At 46.9% G+C, this 25,778-nt stretch overlaps 1 protein-coding gene across 1 annotated transcript in view; it reads right to left on the bottom strand.

The window, feature by feature from the left end:
- EPM2A (EPM2A glucan phosphatase, laforin) overlaps positions 1–25,778 on the bottom strand; it is a 477,080-nt gene that overhangs the window by 307,447 nt on the left and 143,855 nt on the right. The window contains exon 2 of the mRNA XM_086927280.1: positions 2,475–2,649. Within this exon, the coding sequence (XP_086783406.1) occupies positions 2,475–2,649 (175 nt within the window). The remainder of the gene's footprint in view (positions 1–2,474; positions 2,650–25,778) is intronic.

The following is a 25,778-nucleotide window of genomic DNA, read 5'->3' as shown; positions in this document are numbered from 1 at the left end:
CTATTACTTGGAAAGTAGCCTGCTGGGGTTACCAGGCCTATGATTGCTTTTTAATCAATTCAATCTTTTGAAACATTAAGGCTTCATTTTTAAAGAGTAGGTATTTGTCCCTTTTCCCCTGACTGCTTTTCAAAAATATTTATATCAGATTTCACAATCTTTGCAAATGGTTCCACCACCCTTGAGGTATCGATAAAAAATTTATGCTTTGAGACCGCAATTTAGTCGTAAAACGTTCATACATACCACTTTAGCAGGTAACCAAATTGCAAATGGACTTTTGAACATTTTAAAAAACGTTTAGTTGTCACAAACGGCCCAATTCTGAGAATTGGGCCATTTGTAACATCAAAAAGTTTTTAATTTGAACTATCAAGTATTCTTCGACAACAGGGTCATTCTCAATGATTCATTCTAAACTGCTTCTGGGAGCAGACCTCACAATATTCTTCCTAGCAGTGACTAAGGATCTACAATCTTTATTCACAAAGTTTTTGTTCTCTGTGCAGTTGTGTCTTACTCCTGTCATAGATGTGAATTTGACAAGAATAACCAGCCTGAATCACCAAGCGCTTTGGTGAGGGGTGCTTCCTATATCAGGCTTAGGTTTCATTTACTCATAGATTTTCCAGAGTTGGACTCTCTCTGAATCATAAAACTCTTTTCTGTACATACTCCTGAAATAAGCCAACAGCTCACAAAAATACACTGTGAAACAGGTCTGGGTATTCAGGTGCAGATCACATATAAGACAGAAGACACAACTACTTATAGAAAAATCCTTTTGAAACGGACCCTTAATACTGTACTCACACTTCAGAGTCTTTATTAACCTGGCAAACAGCAACTCAGACCTCATATAATTCACCTACATTGACCCTACTTGTGCACAGAATGACTTACTATGCAGCTAAATATTCGCTAAAACGTTTTAGTTCACAATCACCATCTCTTCCAAGCTCGTGCACAACCTCTCCATTTCAGTGAGTTATTTACGCAACTTGAAACACCTACATCTGTGGTAGTTTACTAAACACAGAGTCTAGTCAAAAATACATTTTAGAGTAACTAAAGTAGTTCTTCTGTGGCACTCTTTCACGTTCTCTTATATTGTTTTGTGAATTTGCCTCAAAACATAAAAAATGAAATAAATGGAAATATTCAACAAAGGAATGGGGAATGCCTCTGTGGCCACCAAATTCATGGTTTTTCCTATGCTGATGGAGTCAACGCTCCCATTCATCACCTGCTTTAGCAGGTGGTAAATGGGAGCAGTGGCTTCTATGCTGAACAAGTGTGAGGTTGAAATGAGGGAGATAGGGATGGGGAAGGGAGGATACACAAGGCTAGTGGAAAAAGTGCTCATGCAGGTTGGAATTTTGGATTTACCCACATCCCCCCACCCACCACCGCCATAGAATAAAGTCGAGAGGGATGGAGATGGCAGCCTGCATGAAGCACTTTTATTGGCTGGAATATCTGGCTGGTAAAATTAAGTGGTGGGACCACCAGGCCAGTCGTGAGTATGGAATACTACATCACTTTGCAATAAATTTGACACATGCAAAGATCCAACACACCACATTCCACAGAACTTTTCACAGATCTACAACACAGATGTACTACATAGTTGGCCATCACCATGCTCACGAGAGAACCTCTCACCAGAATATACTGATACATGATATAGATTACATACTGCACTCTATCATTTAAAAATACATCTTAGACAGAACTCCTCATATATACACAATCTGGTATGCCATTGGGTTGACAATATATTTCCCTAATAGTACTTGCCACCCACAAAATGCCACACACACTTATCTGTCAATGGAGCAGCAGCATTGTCTACAAGGTTAGATAATGCGTAAACAAGTGGTTCGAACCTTCAACTTACACATGACAACTGTTGCGGATTGGGAAGCGACCAACCTCAGGTCAGCGGTTCCAACCGCCTTGTTTGGATGAGATGTGGTGCGGTCAGAAACATCCATTTAACAATGGGAGCTTGTGCGGCGGGTGGAAACCATCCGCAGGACAAGCTCCCATTGAAAAATGAACGTCTGTAAACATCCTTACACTGTGTGGCAGGCACACGGTGAAGGGATGTTGATGGGGGCAGCATAGGTGCCCCCGCGGCCCAAATGCAGAGTGGAGCTCAATTTATAAGACATAACCACCTATAGGACAATAGAACTGGAAGGACTTCTAGGATTTGTAGTATTTCAGCCCAAGCTGATTCAGACTCTGATGATTGTGGAAAGCTGTAGATGCAAAAAGCACTTAGAAGCCATTTCAATAGCAGAATCTGTGCTACACAAAAAAATAAGGCAGCCTGTGCAGCAAATGTGTAAACGAAAAGCCAAAAAAATGCGAGCCACTACTGTACCCGAGTTCCACATGGTACAGCATTAAACCAATTGCCATATAATTGTCTTGCAAACTGAACACTGCTACTGTTGAGCCAGTACCTTGAGTAGTGCATGGCCTGGTGGCCTGCAATGTGGAAGTAAAAGTCTGTGGTGTGCTTCATCTCATTAGGGTGGCCTGTTGTCTCAATCCAGTGCCCCAGCGGGTGGCAGTAGACTCCATCCACCAGGTTTTTCTCATTATAGACACTGCAGCGGTCATGGTGGGGCCCACTACCTGCGAAGAAAACGAGAGGGCAATAACTCGCCAAGTGACTTTTCATATGAAAACTGGGAAAGCGCCTTTAACATCATGTACTTTTAAATCCAAATCAGAAAAGATTACTTCCAGTACCTGCCATCGTTATTATCGAGTAATACAATTATAAATTCACTGTGTGAATGTAACACGAATACATCATCTCGGCTGGGTACAGTCATCAATTAATGTCGTCTGTAATTGGAGTGCAGCTACTTTTATCTTCTGCGGATGTCAAGTCTATTCTTAAACAGGTTCATTTGTATCTTGAATGTATCTAGTTGTCAGGGCTGTAGGATTCTGAATTGATTTGCCGCCATTTTCAGACGCGTGTTAATTATAGAAATACATTCTCAACTGCTCTTTTTGGCCGTTTATAGCTGAAAATCCAAGGTTCGGGACTTAAAAGCAGTGCAAGAATAGCAAAACATAGGAAACGTAATTGTATTCGTTGTTAACACATAATTTAATATTACAAAGAGAAATGGAAAGCATGGTCTGATCTATACACAGCCGAAGTAATTTCAAGAAGTGGCAGTAGGTGCCCTGGTCTGGTTGAACATGGAGGAGGCAGTGTTCTGTGACCCGGAAGCGACTGGAGTCTCCCGGGTACAGTCTGCACTGGAGGTGACTTGCCCAGAGTTTGGGTCTGGACACTGGTATACAGACTAAAGGTGTTGCAACCAGATTTTGTGACCAGACGTTACAGCACTACTATCTTTCCAGGAGGGCGATGGCGCCCCTCCTGGTGGTTAGAAACTACACTGACAGTAAGGGGACAGGACTGTTGGACAAAGCTTTCGAAAAGAGGGGTGCAACAGAGAAGACAACGCATGCCCCTTTTCCTTGTATGGGAAAAAAACAAAAAAATAATGCAGATTAAGGCAAAAAAATCAAGCTTCAGAGAATAACCCCCGCACTGCGCCCATACCGTGGGAAATATCTTCCCCAAACCCATCGCCCTGGTATCCCAATAAAATCAGCCAACAGGGAGTTGTAGTTGTTGTGGTTGTTGTTGGCCGCAGTTTTATTAGGATTATACACAGACTGGTTATCCGGTCATCGTTAGCATGAACCCTGGTCACATTGTGTCATTTGCGAACTGCCATATCTGGGTCATAAATCATATCTGGTCATAAATCATACATGTCATCATCATACTGTGCAGATCATATTCTGGGTCATAAATCATACATGTCATCATCATACTGTGCAGATCATATTGTGGTACATTCAGTTCGTAAATGGCACACCAAAAACCAATTCTTTTGTTAGTCCTTGGTAGTCCTCTTTGTCATGTTACTTCTGGGACCACCATTTGGTTGGTCACCCACGCCCTCTGAGTGTAGGGAGGGGTAGCTTCTCCAAGGAGTTAGGCCCCCAACTCGCTACCTTTTTGTGCCCTGCCGTCCGACCGGTTCTGGGCCGAGAGTGCAGTCTCCGTTTGCTACTCCTCTCCTTGGCCCGGCCACCTCACCCTGCCGTGCGGCATCCCAAAATGAGTGGCCTACTTCCTAAACACCGCCCTGTCGGTGTGTCTTCTTAGCCCATCATTGTACCAATTTCCGCCAACGCTTGTGTTGCTGTCCAGCACTGCAAGATTTGCTGGTTCCTAGGTGTGGGTGGGTGGGTCCAGAAAATGAAGGTGCGCCGCTTCCCCGCTCCACGATGTTAGGAGCTATCTGGGGGAGCGGATGCTTATATCCCCCCTCGCTCTTCCCGCCACTCAGGTGCGGCTCCCCCATTGGGGGGTTTGTACCTAGCGGGGCCTCCCCATTGGCCGGGGGTTTTTCACTTGCTGCTTCTGGACGCTTTTGGGTGCCCAGAACTGGTTCTCCCACTGGGGCTCGGCGTGGGTTATGGCGCCGGCCCCTGAGCATCCCCCCCCCTTCGGGGGGAGCGGCGGCCTCTGCGATAAACACTCTAGCACAGCAGCAACATATAAATAAACACTTAATAAGCTTCCTCCATACGGAGGAAACTCGGTTAGGCAACACATGTACAGTGTAAACAGTGGCCATGTCTAGTAAACACTGAAGAACTTGGTTGACTGGGTTGATAGCCCTGGTCAAGGACAAACCACAGTTCTAGTCTGTGTAGGGCACAAGCAAATCTAAAATGTTCTTGTGCTTACCCTGTGGTAGTTTGGAACAGAGCAGTCAGGCTTAAGCTGAAGGTAATGTGTATTTAGTATTTGTGCAACACTTCAAACACTAAAAACAGTGAAAACCCCACAAAAAAATCCCACGCCAAGCTTAGAAAACCAAAGGAGCTTTAATTAAATAAAACAAGACCAAAACAACAGAAATCTAATCAGTAAAACCGGAGATATTGACCTTTAAGATCCTAGGGTAAAATAGTGCCAAAAAGCACGCAGTGCCAACAAGGGATAATTGGTCCCGATGGACCGGGACAGAGTCATAAGTTTACGCTCACTGCGATGGAGCACCGGCCGGCTACAGGAACTAGATCAGGCTCGCTGAACAAAGTACCTTAAATTCTGGTTCCGGATAATTGAATGGACCTGAGGCAAAGAAGGGTAACGCAGTCGAAGCAATGCATCGATTCCGAGATGCAGCGAGGCTGCGTGCGTGGTCCTGTTGCAGCGACGTTGAGGATCCCATAGACGGGGCATGTGTTGTGAAGTCCGGGCATGGAGAATGCAGAGTACGGCCAAGGCAATGCATCGGTTCCGATGAGTGGTGAAACTGGGATGTGGAGTTTCATCGTCGTCATCGAGGTGCCATCAATAAGAAATGCGTGAAACTGGGTTGGGGATGAACCACACTGTCGGTGATGTATTGGTTCCAAAGCTGCGAGGGAGATGTGGACCCTACGCACCGGGTCCAATCCGTGCAGCGGAGGCGATGCGTCGGGTCTGCCAGAGGATGCCCTGCTGAGCCAAGGAGATGCATTGATTTGGCTTGCATTGATTCGGCTCTCAGAGGCAGTGCCTCGCAGAGAAGATGCATTGATTCCACTGGTAAGCACCTTAGGCCAACTTCCAAAGGTCCAGGATTGGGGTGGCACCACTTGGCAGGGTGGGCTCACAGACAGCGGAGTCAAGGTGCAGATACAAAGTAGTTGGAAGCCTGTTATGTCCCTGAGGCTTCAGATCGGAAGACCAGCCAACTAGCCCTTCGTGTCACTCTGGGTTCAAGAGATGTAGATCCAGACCTTCTCACCCCGGCATGAAGGCAGAAGGCAAAGCAGGAGTACAGCAGATGCTCAGCAGAGTGGTTGTCCTTTCAGCAGCACAGCAGTCCTTCTTCCTGGCAGAGTATCCACAGGTCCAGAAGTGTACAGAAATGGTGGTGTCTGAGGTCCTCCTTTTATATGCGTTAAGGTTGTCAAAAAATGTTGCAATGGAAACATACCTACATGTATGCATATTCACAAATGGGAAGCACAACATCTTCTCCTCCACAAAAGAGTCCCTTACTCCTGGAAGATACATGTTAGACAACCGATAAAGAGTTCTAGGATTGCTCACTTCTGTGTTATGTGGTAAAAATCACTGCATGTCCTGTTATGTCAACTGCACCAACACAAAGAGGAAGAGTTCATGTGTATGAGGCTCTTGGCCAAACATATAAGCTCCTCCCAGGCTAAAAATAAGCTAACGCTGCAGCAAATGAAGGTTTTTAGCGCTTTTTCACCAGTTGTAGATTCTATAACTGAGCCTACAGCCTCGCAGCCCTTTAGAATCTGCACTTCATGTGCAGTCAAGCAGTCAACATAATGGAAAGGCTTAATTATGTGAGCTATTCATGACATTGCAAAATTAATTGTTTTCAAAAAGATATGTTTTCTTTTCTATTTGGCCACATTGTGTTAAGCTTGGCAGCTACACATTTCCATTACTCAAATTGCAATATTAGTATTGTACATGCTTTTTCTTATTTTTTTAATGGGCATGATCTGAAGTTGTAATTGGCATCTTCAGATTCACATTTTGTAAGTGCCAAGCAAGAGGCAACTCATCTTCTAGTACTTCTTCTTATGATCTAAAACACAGATGTACAGAGTAGCCCCTTTCTTTCCAAATTAGTTTATATTTCAGAGAATAATAATCATAATTTCATATAAACGCACAGTGTGGCTAACCACCACAGGGAGTGGAAAGACTATCTAATAGCTTGCAAAATCATCCTACAATTCCTTCACATATGGCTTCTAGCTATTAAAATAATTTTTTAAGATTAGGTCACCAATTGTCCGCCATCTTGCACTGCATCAGTAAGCATCCCTGCCCAGCACTTTGCGGGAGGCCCGCAAGCCCCCTGTCCTACATTAAACCATGAGACATCTGGCACAATGGAACTAGCAAGACCCAAGAAGATATAAGGGAACTGTTTAGGATGGATCTGCGAATTTGCAAAGCATGGGTCAAGGAACTAAGGGCACGATGTAGATGGCCCATTACCGGCTGGTAAACCCGAAATTTGGTAAATTTCAGGCTTACCAACCGGTATTGAGCCATTTCTTATGTAGGGGCTGATTCGGTAAATAGCAAATCGGTATTTACCGAATCATTATTTACCGATTCGGTATTTACCGAATCGGTAAATGGCATGTAGGGAGCACTTTTAAGAGTGCTTATATGCTTTAAGGATTCGTTATTTACCACCAACTATAAGTTGGTGGTAAATAACGAATACCTTTAAATAACGAATACCTTTGAAAATGCAATTCTGTGCATTTTCAACAGTGCCATGTGGCAGACATACATGCCCTTAGGGCATGTATGTGTGCCACATGTGCACACAAGCACTATTCAGGGGTGCAACAGGGTGTCAATGTGACACCCTGCCACCCTTGCATGAGTTCCCCCTATTACCGATTCAGCATTTACCGAATCAGTAATATTGAATGGCTTCCCATGGCCCATAGGAATGAATAGGAATTACCGTATCGGTAAATACCGATTCTTAATTACCGAATATTACCGATTCGGTAATTTTTATCGAAAATGTATCTACATCCCATTTACCTATTCTTAAATACTGAATCGGTAACATTCGGTATTTAAGAATAGGTAAATTGGGATTACCTACATCTGGCCCTAAGCCTTTGTGAATTTGCTGTGTGGGAGTGTGAGGCCAAGACAACAGGGTGAGAGCCACAGGCATAAGGCATAAAATAAAATGCAGAATGATGCTGGATAGGGGCTAAGTGTGCAGCAAAGTCTCACCTGTGATAATGCCCATGATAGACATCATCTTGTGGAGCAGTGCCACAGAGTGAATTTACGAGTAACTAGATTAACGGATTGCTTACTCGACTTGTTAGAAGTTTTTACACTTGTGTATCTGTCCACAGACCAGGAGGCACGCACTAACTTTGCACCGTTCAGATTCGTGTCGTGCTTGATTACATCGACAAACCCGTTTCAGACGCCGCTCGATAGATTCGCCGTTCCAATATCGGCTGCTTAATGCGAGTGTTTTAGCCTTATTTAATCTGGATTGCCCTTTTCGTATATTGTAAAGGACTACTGAAGCCAAAATCATCGTCTTTGAAATTTATCAATATACAAGAAAAAATGTTCTTTTTATTAAACGGAAAGTGGAAACCAAGGTATTTTGCGTTGTACGCATTTCGTGATTTAGTAATACGTGGCTACTCCTGAAGAAAGCACTGGTCGCCAAAACGCGCGTCGAAATATTGTTGTGCCACTGTGTTGTTGTGTTTTTTATTGAAAATAAGTTTTCTTTTTTTACTTAATAATGTCTGTAAAAATTCATGATATTTTCTGTTAACCTTTGATGTATTCTCTCTTTGCTATTAAGTCATACATCTTTTTAAATAACATGCTATTAAGTATAAACCCTTTTGATTGAATCAATAAAAAGCAGAATTTTTATGTCATTAGTTTTTTCTTCCTCTCTATTATTAGATTTGACAAGCAAATAGTATATTGCCTAGGTTGTTATTTAATATGTCTTTATGTCCCTGACCTAGGAATTGTTATAATCAGTCAACCAGGGGGTCCTTGTTGTTTTCACCAACACCATAGGGAAATCACTGCTTTCAAAGAGAATCAGTGGAACCCCTTCTGCCTTTGAAGCAGAACATTTTGGAATTCTTTCCTGGAACAGACCAAAAACATCCAGGACCACCTGGGAATCAAAAAGTTTGTAAACTCTGTGAGTCCCAAGATGGCCGCACTACGAATAGACAGAAACACCCGCAACTTTAAGAAGGGATGACAATGCTGAACCCAAGATAATATTCAACAAAAGCTGAAACAAATCACCCCAAAGATGTTAGATACAAGCACATACACAGATGCTGCTCCTTCTTCGGTCTTCACTCCAAGCAAAAGTGCAGCTACATGTTTTGCACCAACAACGCATGATGGGCCTCATACACACACATCCCCAATGGAGCTTGTGAGCCACTTGTTAGTTCTTTCCAAGATAGGATGATTCTGACCAAAAAGCCACTGAATGTGGACGAAATTATAGATTCTAATACTCTCAGAAAAAGCTCAAATATACATGTAAACCGTGAGGAGATGCAGAACGTCCCTTGCACATATATTTCCAGTCCAAGCCTGGCCTTTTAACCAATCGGGCACTTCACGGAGGGATTAGAGCCATTGGGGGCAAGCTTGTTAGCATCCAGGACTTCTAGAAGACTCTCTAGCTCCCCTGGTTTTAGTGGAGCATGCAATGCAAGGGTGGAAAAAGAAAGGAAACAAGCAAGGAAGTAAAGGACTCAAGGAAGAGAGTGCAGGAAGGAGGAAGAGAGCAAATAAGTGTGGAATGTGAGTTATTGCTTTAGCACAACTATTGCATCATGTTTGCTTGCCCAATGCTAATGATACTTAAAGGAAGTTCTCAGTACATTACATTTTAGACCCTCTCTTTCACAACTTGGCTCCCAAGACGAAAAAGTGTTGATTACCTTAGTCAGTCAAAAATGTTTAAATTCGTGTAACAACTGCGAGTCATCTTCTTCCTTTCTCGTTATCCCAGGCTCAGACACATGCATACTCCTTTTGTTCTACAAAGTCACGCGATGAGAGAGAGAGAGGAGGTCGCAAAGAAATAGCTCGACAAAGGGAGAAATCAAGAATAAGAGCTAATAAAAGAAATACCAAGAGAAAGGGAGAGAGGGAAAAACAGTGAGAGGAAGGTAGGTTACTTGCTTGCTTGGTTTGAAATTTTTGCCCAGGCTGCTTTTGATTCCCAGTCCGGCTCTGAATATTTCATCACATCAAATAGACTTGAAGCGGTACAGAAACGGTATTCAAATAAAACAGTAACGTTTTGAAAATGAATGTGCCTCATGAAACTCATTTAAAAGTTGCTGGTGAAATTAAGATTGATGGAGAAAAGTCAATTTGTGTGGTAACAATACTCTGTAGTGTGAAGAAAGCATTTAGAAGCATAAATGATCATTTGCTATAATGTTTCCTAGGCTTCGGCAGAATTTCCTCCACCCACGCAATGTCTTGTTGAAGGCACTGCTCCCAATTATCTCCAGCTAGAACATACATCCCAGTGACGCCTCTGTCAGAAAAATGTGTGGGTAGACAGCTCAAATGTTCTGCAGCGTACTTGGCCTTTGGCTGATCATATCTCACAATGGGCAGTTTACCAATTGATCAGGGGACAATTGCAGCACAAATATGACAAAAGGAGGACTTTATCTGAAGCTGGCGCCTTTGTGAAATCAAAAGTTAGGACGCGCGTGCGACGCTTCACGTAATACCGCTAGTGAGCGTGCGCAAGAGGACCTAACCTCTCCTTTGTGTGGAGAGCAGTGCTTTAAGTGGGAAAAATAAGTGCAGGTACTCATTAATATGAGCTAGAGGTGTGGCAAGTGGGCGGGTTAGGGGCGGGCTAAGGGCAAGATATGATGATACATAACGACTTCTGTACCAGTTGCAGCGCATACCAAAACATATGAGAAATGCGTTTATGTAAACAAAACAGGTTAACTCATTACACAAAATGAAAGCCAAACAGGATGATATGTTCACAGTTCCTTGTTTTGTAATATTTGCTGCTTCTTAACCCCTTCACTGCGGGGCTAATTTCCCCGCGGTGCGGGGGGGAGGGAGGCCGCGCCCAGGCTCGTCATGCAGCACGGTGCTCGTGTGCTCATGACGAGCCTGGGCTCGTCATGAACCCGCCCGCGCAATGGAACGCTCAGCACAGTGGGGAAATTAGCCCCGCGTGTGAGCGTTCCACGGCTCATGACGAGCCTAGGCTCGTCATGAGCACACGAGCGCCGTGCTGCATGACGAGCCTAGGCTCGTCATGAGCACTGAAGGGGTTAATGCCATACTGTTATTTGTTGTTGTTTGGCACAATACTATATACTCTCAAGTGTGCACACACAGAAACAAGCAGACATGCACACAAAATCATTCCACACATTCACTTCAAAATATCTCCTGAGAGTGTCCTGACTCTCTTCCTCTTTATCTTACTTTTATAACACACAAAACTGGCACACACAAGTTGGCAAGCACACAGACATAAGCAAACACTCACACAAAGTCTCAGATGGGATTAAAGCCATTTTAAACTCCTTGCCTCCCATGGCTTTCTAAATTGCCACTGTCCATTTGCTGCCTCCATACCTGTGTTTTGTCCAAATGCACACAATAGTGTGAATGGGATTAACAGCGTAGGGCTTAAATGAGCCATCCACTGTCAAAAACAGTCTGATGGTGAACACAAGGACATCATACAAATTATACCACGTTGAATAGTTCCTCAACGGCTCAGCTCACAACTAAAGGAGCTCCTTGGCTGTCAGATAGGTCCCACTTTCAGCTGAATGGTTGTTGTGTCATTGATCGAAGGTGCAGGGTCTATTTAGACCCTACACTGTTAATCACAGCATGATACAAGGCAAGTTCTCTCAGACCTCGGCTGTTTCAGGGCATTCAAATGGACGCTGCTTGAATCTCCAGCATGGACTCTGCAAAAGGCTAATGCGCTTTCGATCTTCTGAGAAGCAGAGCGGCATCTACCCTGTGCTAGAAGAGATACCTAACCGGAGCCTGCAGTAGCGTCTATTAGCATACCAGTACTCTCCCTGACTAAGAGAAGTGACAGTACTGACTGGCAGAAAATTCGGAAGTGCCGGTACTCAGTATCAGTGAGTACCGGCCCATTTAAAGCACTTGTGAAGAGTGGAAAGAACGAAGAGGATTCAGACAAAACCGCCTATTTGTCACTAAGTTCCTAGTTTCATCAGCAAAATCATACACTCGCGTAATGGCCTTAGTTTTTGTTTGGATCAAAGCAGGATCGAACTGGAAACCAAATGCAACCCGGGCAAATTTTGGACGACCAGCCTCCACTCTGCATGTAGCAAGCGAGTGCAGAGAGTGAGCCTGACTAATGCGGCGAATTTGAGAGGTTCTACTCCCAGAAATCTTTAAAGACATTTTCAAATGTGGTCCCTTCTACAACACATTTTTCATTATCGAACCTTGTCCAATAATTGGATGGATGGAGATTGTTGGCAGGTTGCATAGCTCAACGAATGAGTAGTTGGATGGGTGGGTGAATTAATTAAAGAATGGATGACAATGAAAAAAGACTTTTACCTAGCTGGAGAAAATGATCTCAGTGGACTTACAGGGAGTGTGCGTAGGGTTATGGTTTTCTTTTTAGCTTCAACATTAAAGATTCACCCTGCCCTTACGCTACTACCACCATTCCTTATGAAACATGCATAGCCAGAGACGTTATAAGGCATGGACAAAGAGGCCTATGGTTCAGGTTCCGCCTTTTCAAAGACACCCCCCCTCCCTCTTGTTAAGATTTTGTAACAGCCCCAGACTGTATATAGATTTCAAATAAAGAATGTTTTCTTACTTTCTTTTTTTAGCCAGCCCAGGCTTATTCTGGTTGGATTCAACAAGCACTAAAACCCTTTAGAGTTCAGAGTCCTATTTCAACTGCACAGGCCTTTACCTTTTGCAGTATGTGCTATTTAATGTGCAGTGGGAATTGGCCTTTTGTGCTCCCTTTGTGACTCATCAACCTTGTAGAGCTGCTGACAGACCGGTGCAATCCCACCATAGCTCTACCTGACTCTGAATACCAGTATCACACAATTCCAGCAGTATAGCAAACTAAGGCACCGATCAGCACCGTATGCCCAGATGGTACATCACATATTGTGGGCAGAAGACTTGGTCAGATCACTAATCTCTCTGCTTTTCTGGCACAGTCCAGCTAGAGACTGCTTCACCAAGGTAGTGCCCGAGTGAGCAGTGTAGCGTGAAATTATAAGCTTTATCCTGCTGAATTGCGGTGATAGCAGTCTAGTGCCATCTCACTCAGAATCCCTGTTCCTAACAGAACTGAGACAGGAGTGAAGTCAACATAAAAAACACCCTCTGTATGCACCATCCCAAAAGTGAGGCACCAGTACCTACGCAGCTGTCTTGTTCACACAATTGGGGGTCTATTAGGATGGCAGTCAGAAAACCACCCGACCGCCATGGTAGCAGAAATCAACCATCCGCCGGTACCGCAGCAAAACCGGTGGTCCGATTAGGATCAACCGCCGAAAAATTGTGATTACGGTTACGACACCGAGAAAGACCGCAGGTAGCAGGCAGAGCTGGTGAAAATCTGTCCGCGGCAGTCAGATTTGCAGCGGAAACATACTAAACCGCCGCCAGGCCAGCAGAGTGACAAAAATTTAGGATTTCCCCGATGTGACAGCGGTACGTTCCGCTGTTTCTGACCTCTGCGATCGCAAACAGTGATGAATGGGAGAGCAGGCAGAAGGGCTGTTGCATACCCACCACTGCGGACGCTCCGTGACAAATATGGCGGTCGACAAAAAAACACACCACAAGGCCACCAATTGCACACATCAAACTAGCTCTGCCCCCAAAAATACCTAACACAACCCAATGACACACCCCCATGGCAACTTCAAAAATACAAATCCCAGGACAGCCCACACAACACACCTGACAGCAGACAGCAGTACCCCATTTTGACACACCCACATAGCTGAGTATACAACCAGCCCCTTACCTGACCAGAATCCTTTGCACTACTCCAGCCCTGAAGGAACCAAACCATGCAGCACATTGGATAGGCAAAACACCACACATCTCACCAGCACCTCAACACACACACACACACCAACCCCACCACCCTTACAATTGCACCTCAAAACATTTGCACATCACACACCATGGCACAAAAGAAAATGCCCAAATACACAGAGAGTGAGTTGTCAGTCATGGTAGATGAGATAATCAGGGTAGAACCACAATTGTTTGGTCACCTGGTCCAACAGACACCATTAGCCACAAGAGCACAAATGTGGGAAAGGATAGTCGACAAGGTCAATGCAGCAGGAACCACCCATGCAGAAAATCATGAAGCAATGGCATGACCTGAAGAGGGTGGTAAAACAGAAGAAGAACAAGAACCGTCAGCTGGCTCAGATGACTGGCAGTGGCCCTCCCATTCCACCAAAAACATTCAGTGCATGGGAGGAGAAGGGGCTTGCCATACTGCATCCAGAGAGTTTCACAGGAATAGACGGGAAGTGCAGGCTGGTAAAGAAAAACAAATGTATACCATTACACTGCTATGTACTCTCTTGCACAACCACAAAGCTACACCTCCTAGGCCCAATTCCATTCATATGCACCACAATACCCAACACAGGTCGCACAGATGTAATATCCACTCCATCTAAATCACCCCAAAGGTAGCCTGCAACATTCCCATAGTTGCATGTGTACAGTCAGCCAGCACTACAACTCCCACCAGGCCCCATGTCCCACCCCTGAGCAGGATGGAGCACTCAAACACACAGACAGGAGCATGTGTCAGCCATTGCATTGTTCACATTCAGGTAGGTAGCCATCTTCCCAGGGAGGGCTGTTGGTGGGTGGGAAGCCTGCACTCGAACTCCAACCAGGCACCCCTGTCCCACCCCTGAGCAAGATGGAGCACACCCCCCCCACCCAGAAGCATGTGGAAGCCATTGGATTACAACAAACAAACTTACAGGTAGGTGGCCATCTTCCCAGGAAGGGCTGTTTTGGGGTGTGAGTCCTGTGCACAACTCCAACCAGGCCCCCTGTCTCACCCATGAGCAGGAGGGAGCAAACCCACCCAGCCAGAAGAATGTGGCAGCCATTGTATGGTTCACCTTTACCTAACAGGTAGGTAGCCGTCTTTCCAGGGAGGGCTGTTTGCGGATGAGAGGCCTGTACTACAACTCCCACCAGGCCCCCTGTCCCACCCATGAGCAGGATGGAACACCCCCCACTCAGAAGCATGTGGCAGTCATTGATTACAAAAAACAAACTTACAGGTAGGTAGCCATCTTCCCACGGAGGGCAGTTTGGGGGTGTGAGTCCTGCCCCACAACTCCCACCAGGACCCATGTCCCACCTATGAGCAGGATGGAGCACAAACCCCACCCAGAAGCATGTGGCAGCCATTGAATGGTTCATCTTCACCTAACAAGTCGGTAGCCATCTTCCCAGTGAGGGCTGTTGGTTGCTGTGAGGCCTACACTACAACTTCAACCAGGAATCCCTGTCCTACCCCTGAACAAGATGAAGCACCCGACCCCCCCACACAGAAGCATGTGGCAGCCATTATATGGTTCACCCTCACCTAACAAGTCGGTAGCCATCTTCCCAGTGAGGGCTGCTGGTGGGTGGGGGGCCTGCATTACAACTCCCACCAGTCCCACTGTCCCACCAATGAGCAGGATGGAACACTCAAACACACAGCCAGAAGCATGTGTTAGCCATTGCATTGTTGACATTCACCTAACAGGTAGGTAGCCATCTTCCCAGGGAGGGCTGTTTGGGGGTGTGAGTCCTTCCCCACAAGTACCACCAGGCCCCCTGTCCCACCCATGAGCAGGGTGGAGCACTCAAACACACAGCCAGAAGCATGTGACAACCATTGTATGGTTCACCTTCACCTAACAGGTAGGTAGCCATCTTCTCAGGGAGGGCTGTTGGTTGGTGGGAGGCCTGCACTACAACTTCAACCAGGCATCCCTGTCCTACCCCTGAACAAGATGAAGCACCCGACCCCCCCACCCAGAAGCATGTAGCAGCCATTGTATGGTTCCCCCTCACCTAACAAGTCGGTAGCCATCTTCCCAGTGAGGGCTGCTGGTGGGTATGGGGCCTGCACTACAACTCCCACCAGTCCCACTATCCCACCAATGAGCAGGATGGAGCACTCAAACACACAGCCAGAAGCATGTGTCAGCCATTGTATTGTTCACATTCACCTAACAGATAGGTAGCCATCTTCCCAGGGTGGGCTGCTGGTGGGTGGGAAGCCTGCACTACAACTTCAACCAGGCACCCCTGTCTCACCCCTGAGCAAGATGGAGCACACACCCCCAGCCAGAAGCATGTGGCAGCCATTGGATTACAACAAACAAACTTACCGGTAGGTAGCCATATTCCCATGGTGGCAGTTTGGGGGTGTGAGGCCTGCACTCCAACTCCAACCAGCCATCCCTGTCCTACCCTTGAGCAAGATGGAGCCCCCCCCCCACCCAGATGCATGTGGCAGCCATTGTATGGTTCACCCTCACCTAACAAGTCGGCAGCCATCTTCTCAGTGAGGGCTGCTGGTGGGTGGGGGGCTATATAACAAATCCCACCAGTCCCTCTATCCCACCCATGAGCAGGATGGAGCGCTCAAACACACACCCAGAGAGATGTGTCAGAAAGTCCACCCCAATGTGACAACAGAACAGGGAAGTAAACAGTGCATGCACCCTACCATTCCTCTCAAAAAGCATTGAGCCATATGACAACACCAGCCCTCCAATCCCACCAAAATTGACCCAGATACAATAACAAATTACAGTGTGTAGACATCTATGCGTTTGTAACTTTCAAAGAAACAAAAGTGTGACTCACCAAATCCCATGTTGGAGAAAATCAGGACACAAACACGCACAGCACTGAATGCTATCTGTTAGTTCCATGGGGGCTGAGCTTGAAGGACCATATGAAAACAAAGCAAGCATGGTCTGTAGAACAAATATATCAAAGCACAGGACATGGCAAAGGTATACATGGGATGACAATGGCTAGTTCGTGCCTAGATGTAACGTCTACCAGGCAGAGTAATCAGCAAAGATTCTTCACATCAAGTTGTATTTCCGCTAGTTGTCAGATGACAACATGTCCTCATAATCACAAAATCTGCACGCGGAGCATGGTAAGCTTGACATGTCACACCATGGAAAAATAATGTCTGTACCTCCACACCATGTCATGAAGCACATTACTGTGCAGACATACTATGTGAAAACTAGTAAACTATTTGTTGTATAACCTGGAAATAAGATACATTGAACGCCAAGCTTGAGGGGTGCACATCAATGACCATTTCCCCTCTGTCCCACAGGTGACCAAGAACTGACAGCAGAGGATGACAACACAAACCTACAGAGCCAGTCTCCACCCCCGGAACATGGATTTCAAGGATGCAGAGCTTGAAGCCGGCCCTTTTGGCAAGCCAGGGTGCAAGAGGTCCCAGGACCCCATTGTCCCCACCACCACAACCTCAGCAACAACAACAACAATGGTGCCCCTGCTGTAATGAACTGTGCAGCCGCCACCACCAGTGCTGTCTGCAACACTTTCCCTGCCCCAGATGTTGACCACCTCACCAAACCAACTGAGAAGGGCAGGGAGAGTAGGCAGGTGCGTACAGTGGTGAGGCAACAGGTCCGTGACAGCAGGGCTGGTGGAAGGGCAAGGGGGAGTCTAAGCCAACCTGACACTGGGACCGAAGCCCTGGATAACATCACCAGAGTCCTTGGGTCCTATGAACGGGCCCAGGGTTTAGTGGGCCAGGCTGAGGAAGATTCACGTGAGCTCCGCCTGCTGCTGAGGTCATCAACCCCTGCATGAGCCAAATCATGGACCTCTTGGGCCACCTAGTGGCGGTTCTGAGGGACAGGCCTGTGGCACAAACAACACCTCCACCTCCCGCGGAGAGAGGGGACTCCTCAGACCCCCACTGGCCCGCAGCAGAGGCCCCCCCTACAAAACGACCAAGGGGCTGTCCAAAGTAATCCCAGGGAGGATCCTGTGGCAAAGCACCTGCCAAACGCCAGTCAAGAAGCCAGCCATGATGGCAACCCTCTTCCTCTTGCCACTGACTTTGTTGACAGTCTTTCCCCACATGACCTTGTTAATGGCATCAGACTACAAGGGATACCTCCTGGATCCAATCTTCAGCAACTGCATCCACCTCACAGTTAGCTCACCCATCCCTCTCCCATAGACTGACCACTCTCTGATCCCATTTACCTGGTCACCGTCAGGCTCACACCCCACACCACCCCCCGCTCCCAGGAGACACCGCAAATGGTCACAACTTAATCCCAACCAGTGGGCAACCACTTTGGAAGCCTCCGTCCCAGAAAACAACTCCGACCCGGCTGTCAGTAATGACAACTTCAATAAATGGATCACCACATCTTTAGACTGCATTATTCCAATCAAAGACATTAAACTTAAACAGAGACAAAGAAATGCACCATGGTATTCCCAGGACCTACGTAGCCTTAAGAAGGAATGCAAAAAACTAGAAAGAAAATGGCGCATTAACTACTCACAAGCTAGCAAAGATGAATATCGGGCTGCCATAAAACTCTATACAAACGGCATAAAAAATGCCCAAGCCATCTTTTTCGAAAACAAAATAAACGAAGCAGCGTCTAAACCCAGGGAGATATACCAAATCGCAAAAATCCTGCTCAAACCTCCGCACAATTTACCAGATCCTCTGAATGCTCAGACTCGCTGCAATGAGCAGGCCGAATATTTCCACAATAAAATAGCCACGATCTACTCTTCCTTCCCCCAATCCCATCACATTCAAACAGGGCACAAGGATACTAGGCTGCCTCCTCCTACCACCCTGGAAACCTTCCCACCACTGGAGCCTACCACCCTGGAAACCATAATATTCCAGGGAAAATCTGGATCTCCCAGCGACCCAGCCCCAGCTCAGTCCCTCAGGACAATAACTCCCATCATTCTGCCCACCATCCTAAATCTGATCAACAACTCTCTATCTTCAGGTAGCATACCACCGAAGTGGAAACAGGCGACAGTTAGGGCCCTTCTGAAAAAAGTCAATCTAGCTCACAAGAACCCAGGGAACTACTGCCCGATCTCCCTGTTGCCATTGATAAGCAAAATTGCGGAAAAACATGTAAACCACTCTATCACAGAATTCCTGGAAGTGAACAACTTACTGGACACATCACAGACTGGGTTCCGTCCCATGCACGGAACAGAAACCGCGCTACTAGCTGTGATGGAAGGAGCTAGAATGATTGTGGATCAGGGCGGCACTGCGGCCATCATCTTATTGGACCTCAGTGCCGCCTTCGACACTGTGAATCATGATATCTTGCTGCACAAATCGCAGAACTAGGAATCACCTCTAAAGCAGCGGCCTGGCTACAATCATTCCTATCAGAGCACTCATTCAGAGTCTGTGAGGGCAATGTCACCTCGCCCAGTAAACCACTCAGTTGTGGGGTTCCCCAGGGCTCCTCCCTGAGCTCCACACTGTTTAACATATACATGCGTCCCCTTGCTGAAATAGTTCGCCCTTATGGCGTTCAAATTGTGTCCTACGCTGATGACACTCAGCTGGTGGTAACTCTGAATCACCACTCCTCTCATCCAAGTGATCTAAGGGGCTGTATGGAAGCAGTATGCACCTGGATGACCCAGTCTTACCTGAAACTGAACGGAGACAAGACAGAGCTAATGGTACTGGGTAACCCCCCACAGAAATCCATTGACTCCTTGTGGCCACCAGCACTGGGCCCGGCACCCCTAGCCAAGAACACCATTAAGAGCCTAGGAATTTGGTTAGACAATACACTGACACTCAGCTACCAGGCAACCAAATTATCTGCCACCTGCATGGGCATCCTGAGACTCATACGGAAAATCCTTCCACTCCTCCCATTCAAGGCTAGACAGATCACGGTCCAGGGTCTAATCCTCTCCCGGCTGGATTTCGGGAAAGCCCTCTATCTAGGAGCCCCCCAATCAACCCTGAAAAAACTCCAGGTGATCCAAAACTGCGCTGCCCGTACTCTCTTGCGCATACCCCGCTGAAAATCTGTGAGATCTGAACTAAAAGACCTCCACTGGCTGCCAGTGAGGGAAAGAATCGATTTTAAAAGCATGTGTATTGCCCACCGTGCCTAATGGAGGAAAGGAGCAATCCTGAATCACACCCTGATTACCCCCTACCATCCCAACAGACAGTTTAGGTCGGCCCATACCTTCCAAGTCATCAATCCCAGGACCAAAAGAGAAAGGAGTGGAGGCAGAATGTTTTCAGTAAACGCGGCAAAGCTCTGGAACTCTCTCCCAATCTCTATCCGATCAGAACCCAACATTCTTTGAGCAGCAGTACCGACATAAACATCCTGTATCTGGCTTCCAAACTAGCCGGTCCCAGAAACATTGGCAGCCAGCACTGAGTCAACAACAGGCTGCAGTCACAAACCTCACATACACCTTTCCACCAACAACGACATCCGCAGACAATGGCTCTGTTGTACATTGTTACTCACCTTCAACTGAAGTATCGGTTGATGAGCTGTTGGCGCAGGTCGACACCTTCCTCCTCTCCACTATCCTCGTCACTGGACATGGATTGGCTTGCAGGCGGGGGCCTTGGCTGCTCATCAGCATCCAGAAGCTGGGGAATCTCCTTGCGCAAGGCCAGGTTGTGGAGCAAGCAGCATGCAACTACAATCTGACACACCTTTTTGGGCGAGTACATCAGTGCACCTCCGGTCTTGTCCAGGCAGCGGAAACGTGGCTTCAGGAGATCAAAAGTACGCTCCATCACACGACGTGTCCTCCCATGGGCATCATTGTAGCGAATTTCAGCCGGGGTCTTGGGATTCCGCAGTGGGCTCAGCAACCAAGGACAGTTGGGTTATGCAGAATCACCTAGATGTGAGATACACAGATCAACTTTGTAATATAACGGTGGCAGAGGACAGCATGTCACACACACAGCTTGCTACCTGACTCTTCGTACTCACCCAAAATCCATGCATGCTCTGGAAGCAAATTATCCATTGCAGTTACGTGATGTACGAATCATGGGCGGAGCCAGGGAATTTGGCACAGACGTGTGAGATGATCATATCCGCCTGGCACACCACTTGCACAGAGATGGAATGGAAATTGCTTCTTGTTCTTGTAGATGTGCTCACTTGCCTGTGGTGGAACCAGGCCAATATGTGTGCAGTCAATGGCACCAACAACATTGGTGATGTGCCCAAGTCCATAGAAATCTCCCTTCACAGCCAACAAATCATGCCTCTTGGGGAACTGGATTTATCTGCCCTTGTAGATCATCATAGCGGACAGGACATCACCTAGCACCATGCTGAATATAGGTTGCGACGTCCCACCTGCGCTGGACACCGTGTACTGGAAGGATCCAGAAGCAAAAAAATGCAGGGCGGCCATCACCTTAGACGTTGGTGTGAAAGCACTCGGATATGTCCTGCGAGGTTGCAGGTGGGGCTCCAACATAGCACATATGTCTTGTAGGGTGAGTCGATCCAGACGGAATTTCTGTATGACCCTCTCATCCTCTATGTCTGCCAGCACTGTGTAGGGACGATGCACATTTGGTCTCCTCCTAGGTGACATGAAAGGGGACACTTGTCAATGACATCCACCAGGAGATGTGTCCGACATCTTACGTTTTGACTGACACAACGCCAACAATGACTGTCACCACAGTTAAGCTCACAGCCCAACTTACATGTAGGGACACCTTCAGCTACACCATCCCTACACCTGTCCACTTTTCACACAGCTAGCACCTCTCAAACAATATCTGACTATGTGAATGCCCAAAGGGATATGGCCACATCTTGAATGAGCAGCCCTGAGAGTAGTTAAGACAGCATATGTGTGAAACAGCAACACTATTGTCTCCTACCTAGCTGTTGTACCTGCCACACCTTCTTGCATAAGTCGAACAGGGCACACATCAACCACACAATGAGCCCAGTCTGTGCGTAAACAACAAGTATGTGCATGAGCCAAGAAAAGTAGACAGTCAAATATGCACATTGTGTAGTCAGACATTCATCACTGTGAGTTGCTCTGCCCTTTCACACATTGACATGTGTACCCATTGGAGAGTTCATCACAACACTGTTCTGTGTACATGCCAAGCAATATCACAAGTGACATGTGAGGAAGTACATGTCAATGTTTTCAATCATATTCAACAACATGCCATGTGCAGTCAGCAGTGGGGTAAATATTACATTGGCATTGTGTGCACTCTTGTGCCATGAATCATGTGTCTACTGTGCATAGTTGAAAACTGGCCATTGGCCATTCACACAGCATGACGTGTCCATAGGTGCTGTCAAAGTGATCTGCAACACAAATCACGGTCACTAGCTCAAATTTATAGCAGCCATATCGCTGTAGCGACCGACTGGCCCCAGCGGTGTGTCACCGCCAATGCCCAAGCCACACTTGCGATAGTGATAGTTATATGTGTATTGCCAAATGGTGGTTGCCATGCTTTGCCACCCAAATCACGGTCACTGGCTCAAATGTATGGGAGCCATATCGCGGTCGCGACCGCCTGGCCCCTGTGGTATGTCACAGCCAATGCCCAAGCCACACTTGCTGTAGTGATAGTTATGTGTGTATTGCCAAATAGCGGTTGGCATGCTCTGCCACCCAAATCACAGTCAAAGAGTGGTAATTACATGCTGGGGTGCTCTGGGGTGCTCATATGACCGTAAAAAACATGAGTGCGAGAATAAGTGAACTTGTGCACATACAGGATTATTGGTAACCCTGTGATGCAGAAAGGACAATCATCCTTTAACAAGCCAAATGGCGTTGCTAAAGTAAAGCAAAAAGCGGGCAAATGGTGTCAATATGCCTGTCTAATGCTACTCGCTAACACATGCAAAAAATGGAGAACGCTCAGCCAAGCTGACTGGTGCTGTTGGGCAGAAGAACAACTTAAAACAAATGCGTCCTTACAGTAGGTGCAAAAGATCAGAGCACCATGGGTCTCGGGAGGGGGGTGGTAGCGAAATGGCACACCCTGGAAATATAAAGAGGTAAAAAAATGCAGGGGTGAGTCTTAAAACTCAGAGACAATACACAAATGTACTCATCTGCCGGTCGCCGTACTCACGCCCTATACGCTAGGCACACGCTTGGAACCTGCGTGAGCCCTCTCTTGCCGGACCCCGAAGAATGTTCTGCTCATGGAGAACGGGGTTCATAAAGGCCAGGAGGGAGGGAAAAATGCCACTGTCAGAATGCGGTGGTGGGCGTGGCTGGTACGATAGGCGTCATCAAAAAACAGCCGGAGCAAGTAAGAAGCAAGCACCGGGACTGAAGCCGCCAACGCCTGAAGCGGTACAGAAGACGCGGCCATGTGACCCACTAATGGGCCTCTCCTATACAATGTTTGAACATAAGTTTTTGACTCACCAATCGGAGTCGACAATGCATCAATGTAATGCGCATTGTTATGGAGACCGAAGTCAACAGTGTGTAAGACAGCGCGAAGAGGTAAACGATCCCAGAACACAGCAGGATTGTTACATCAGTGTGATGGGAGGGACGTAGGTTGCTATCAGACTCATAAAGACATGGGGCAATGCAGGATGAAAAAAGGTTAAAAAAAGCGCATAGTTGTTGGAGCGCAATGGTTAAATAATGGATAAAGGCGGCGTGTGCCTCAATGAGGGGAGACAGATGACCGGTATAAGTAAAAGTGAGTTGATGCCCGAGACAAAAGGACGACCCGGCGGGGTGTTTTGCCTTTGTGTATTTTTGGCAGCGTATAGAAATATGGTATGATGCCCTCGCTCTCCGTCAGGAAGGCTGCCTTGTTTCTGGAAATGTGACCCTTTACTTCTGCATCCTCAACCAAGTCAGTGATGACTCTCTTTAGGTCTGCAGATGGATCATGCGTCAGTGGTTGGTAGTTCTTGGTGTCACCCAATAGTCGTAGACATTCATGCTCATAGTCAGTGGTATTTAGAACTATGACCGCTCCACCTTTGTCCACTGGTTTTATGGTAATCAAGGTGTTGCTTCGCAATTTATCAAGGGCCTGAAACTCAGCGGCAGTCATGTTTTTAAAAACGGATGTTCCTCCAGGTTCTCAATCTCATTAAAGACTGCCAGTTCAAAGGCGGTGATCCCTGCTTGTATTGTGTAGGGGGGTGGTGTGAAGGTAGATTTTACTCTCAAGGTGATGTCCCCTGCACTCAGTTCCTGAGTGTCAGACTCCCTCCCTTCGAAAAAAGCTCTCAACTTCAGTTTTCTAAAGAAATTTGAGAGCTCACAGTGTAAGCGAAACGTATCCAGACGAGCAGTAGGAACAAAACCCAGGTTTTCTCTAGGAGTCTGGTTTCAACGTCTGATAGAATCATGTTCGATAGGTTTACAATCAGACTCCCTGTGCACTTGTGCCCGCTTGTGGTTGCTTGCTCCGAGTGTGATTGCCCACTGGGTCGTCTTGTTCCCATCGTATCTGTGTTTGCCCTCTCCTTTTGCCTCTTCCTCTCCGGCCTCTCTCTAAAAAAGGCGGCCATAAGAGTTGGACTGGTATATGGGGGAAGGTACAAAGCCTGGGTTCCAGCCCATGGGCGGCATCTGTGGATGTTTGCCTCCCCCTGATTGCATTGGATATTGGGGCCACATTGGTTGCTGGAATAATGGGTGAGATCTTCCTCTAAAGCCTCCCCTTTGCCTCTGCTTATAGCTGCCATTGCTGGAGCCGCTACTGTTTGATGAATTGTCACCTGAGCTACCCGTGTTAGAATTGGGCTTGTTAGGTGGTGTGTAGGCCGGGTCTGAGTAAGGGTAAACTTTCGTCAGATCCTTTTGAAATTGGGCTACTTTGGTTTGGGTGAGATTGTCTTTATATTCATTGATATCTTTATTGATATCATCCACCAACGGCTGCGGCTCATGTCACCAGAGCCTGCTGCCTGACACCCCTCACCAACAACTGCTGCTGCTCCTGTCTCCATAGCCTGCTGCCTGACACCCCTCACCAGCAACTGCTGCTGCTCTTGTCACCTGGACCCAGTGATGTCGAGGACTGAGAAGATCCTGGCCCGTCCCTTCACCACAGAGGAGCTGGAGGTCCTGGTGGACAAGGTGCTCACACAGTATGGGAGGTTAAATGGTGCTCCAGATGTCATGGTAAGTGTTTCAGAGTAGAAGCGAGAGTGCAGGGAGTGCACACATGAAGTTGATCTGCTGCAGTATGTGCCTGAGAGTGTGGGTTGGTGCCATACACTGCCTAGCATGCTGTCTCCAGGGGAAAGGGGTGTTAAGCCTATTTCACACATTTTCCTGCCTGCACATCAAAGTGGATGGACGTGTATTGTTTTGTCAGCCATACAGTGATGCAGCAAGTCGGTTATGCATGAGTCAGAACAGAAAATGCCTGTGATAATGGATGTGTGGGTACCTGGTGTTCTTCACAATCTCATCTGTGTCCTTACCAAGGGTTTACATCCAGAGGGTACTGATGGAAGTGTGTCTGACTCAAAATTGACATCATGTATAGGTCAGCACTATGCTCAGGACTTAAATGCCAGAGGGTGCCACTCTTGGTGGTAATTCACCAATGACACAGCAGATTGTTGTACTTTTGCACACAGCCCCTTCCATTTCCACCAGCATGTGTACTGACTCGCATGTGTAGGCACTGTTTACGCTCTCAATTTTTCCCTTCATGTGACATTTCTGATGCCCCATGTTGGACCTCAATATGAGCCCACTTGGCCTGCACAGTCACTGCCCAATCTGACAAGGACACATCACTGAATGTACAGAGGGGAACATATGGGTTGTTTGCTAGACTATCCATCAAAGAGCCATCTCAGCCCTGTAGATTGCACAGGACAGGGCTTGTGAGAAGGGTGTGAGATTGTAAGATCATGTCCCTAAATGTGACCTCCATGACATAGTGAGACATTCACAGGGCAAGGGCATTGAGGGCTGCGCAGTGTTGGACCCAGTGAGTCTGCCCCTAAAC

The sequence above is a fragment of the Lissotriton vulgaris genome, chromosome 6 (genome assembly GCF_964263255.1).
Source record: "Lissotriton vulgaris chromosome 6, aLisVul1.2, whole genome shotgun sequence".
NCBI classification, from domain to species: Eukaryota; Metazoa; Chordata; class Amphibia; order Caudata; family Salamandridae; genus Lissotriton; species Lissotriton vulgaris.
Note: the sequence above shows the minus strand (reverse complement) of the source record. Positions and strands in the feature narration are given on the sequence as shown.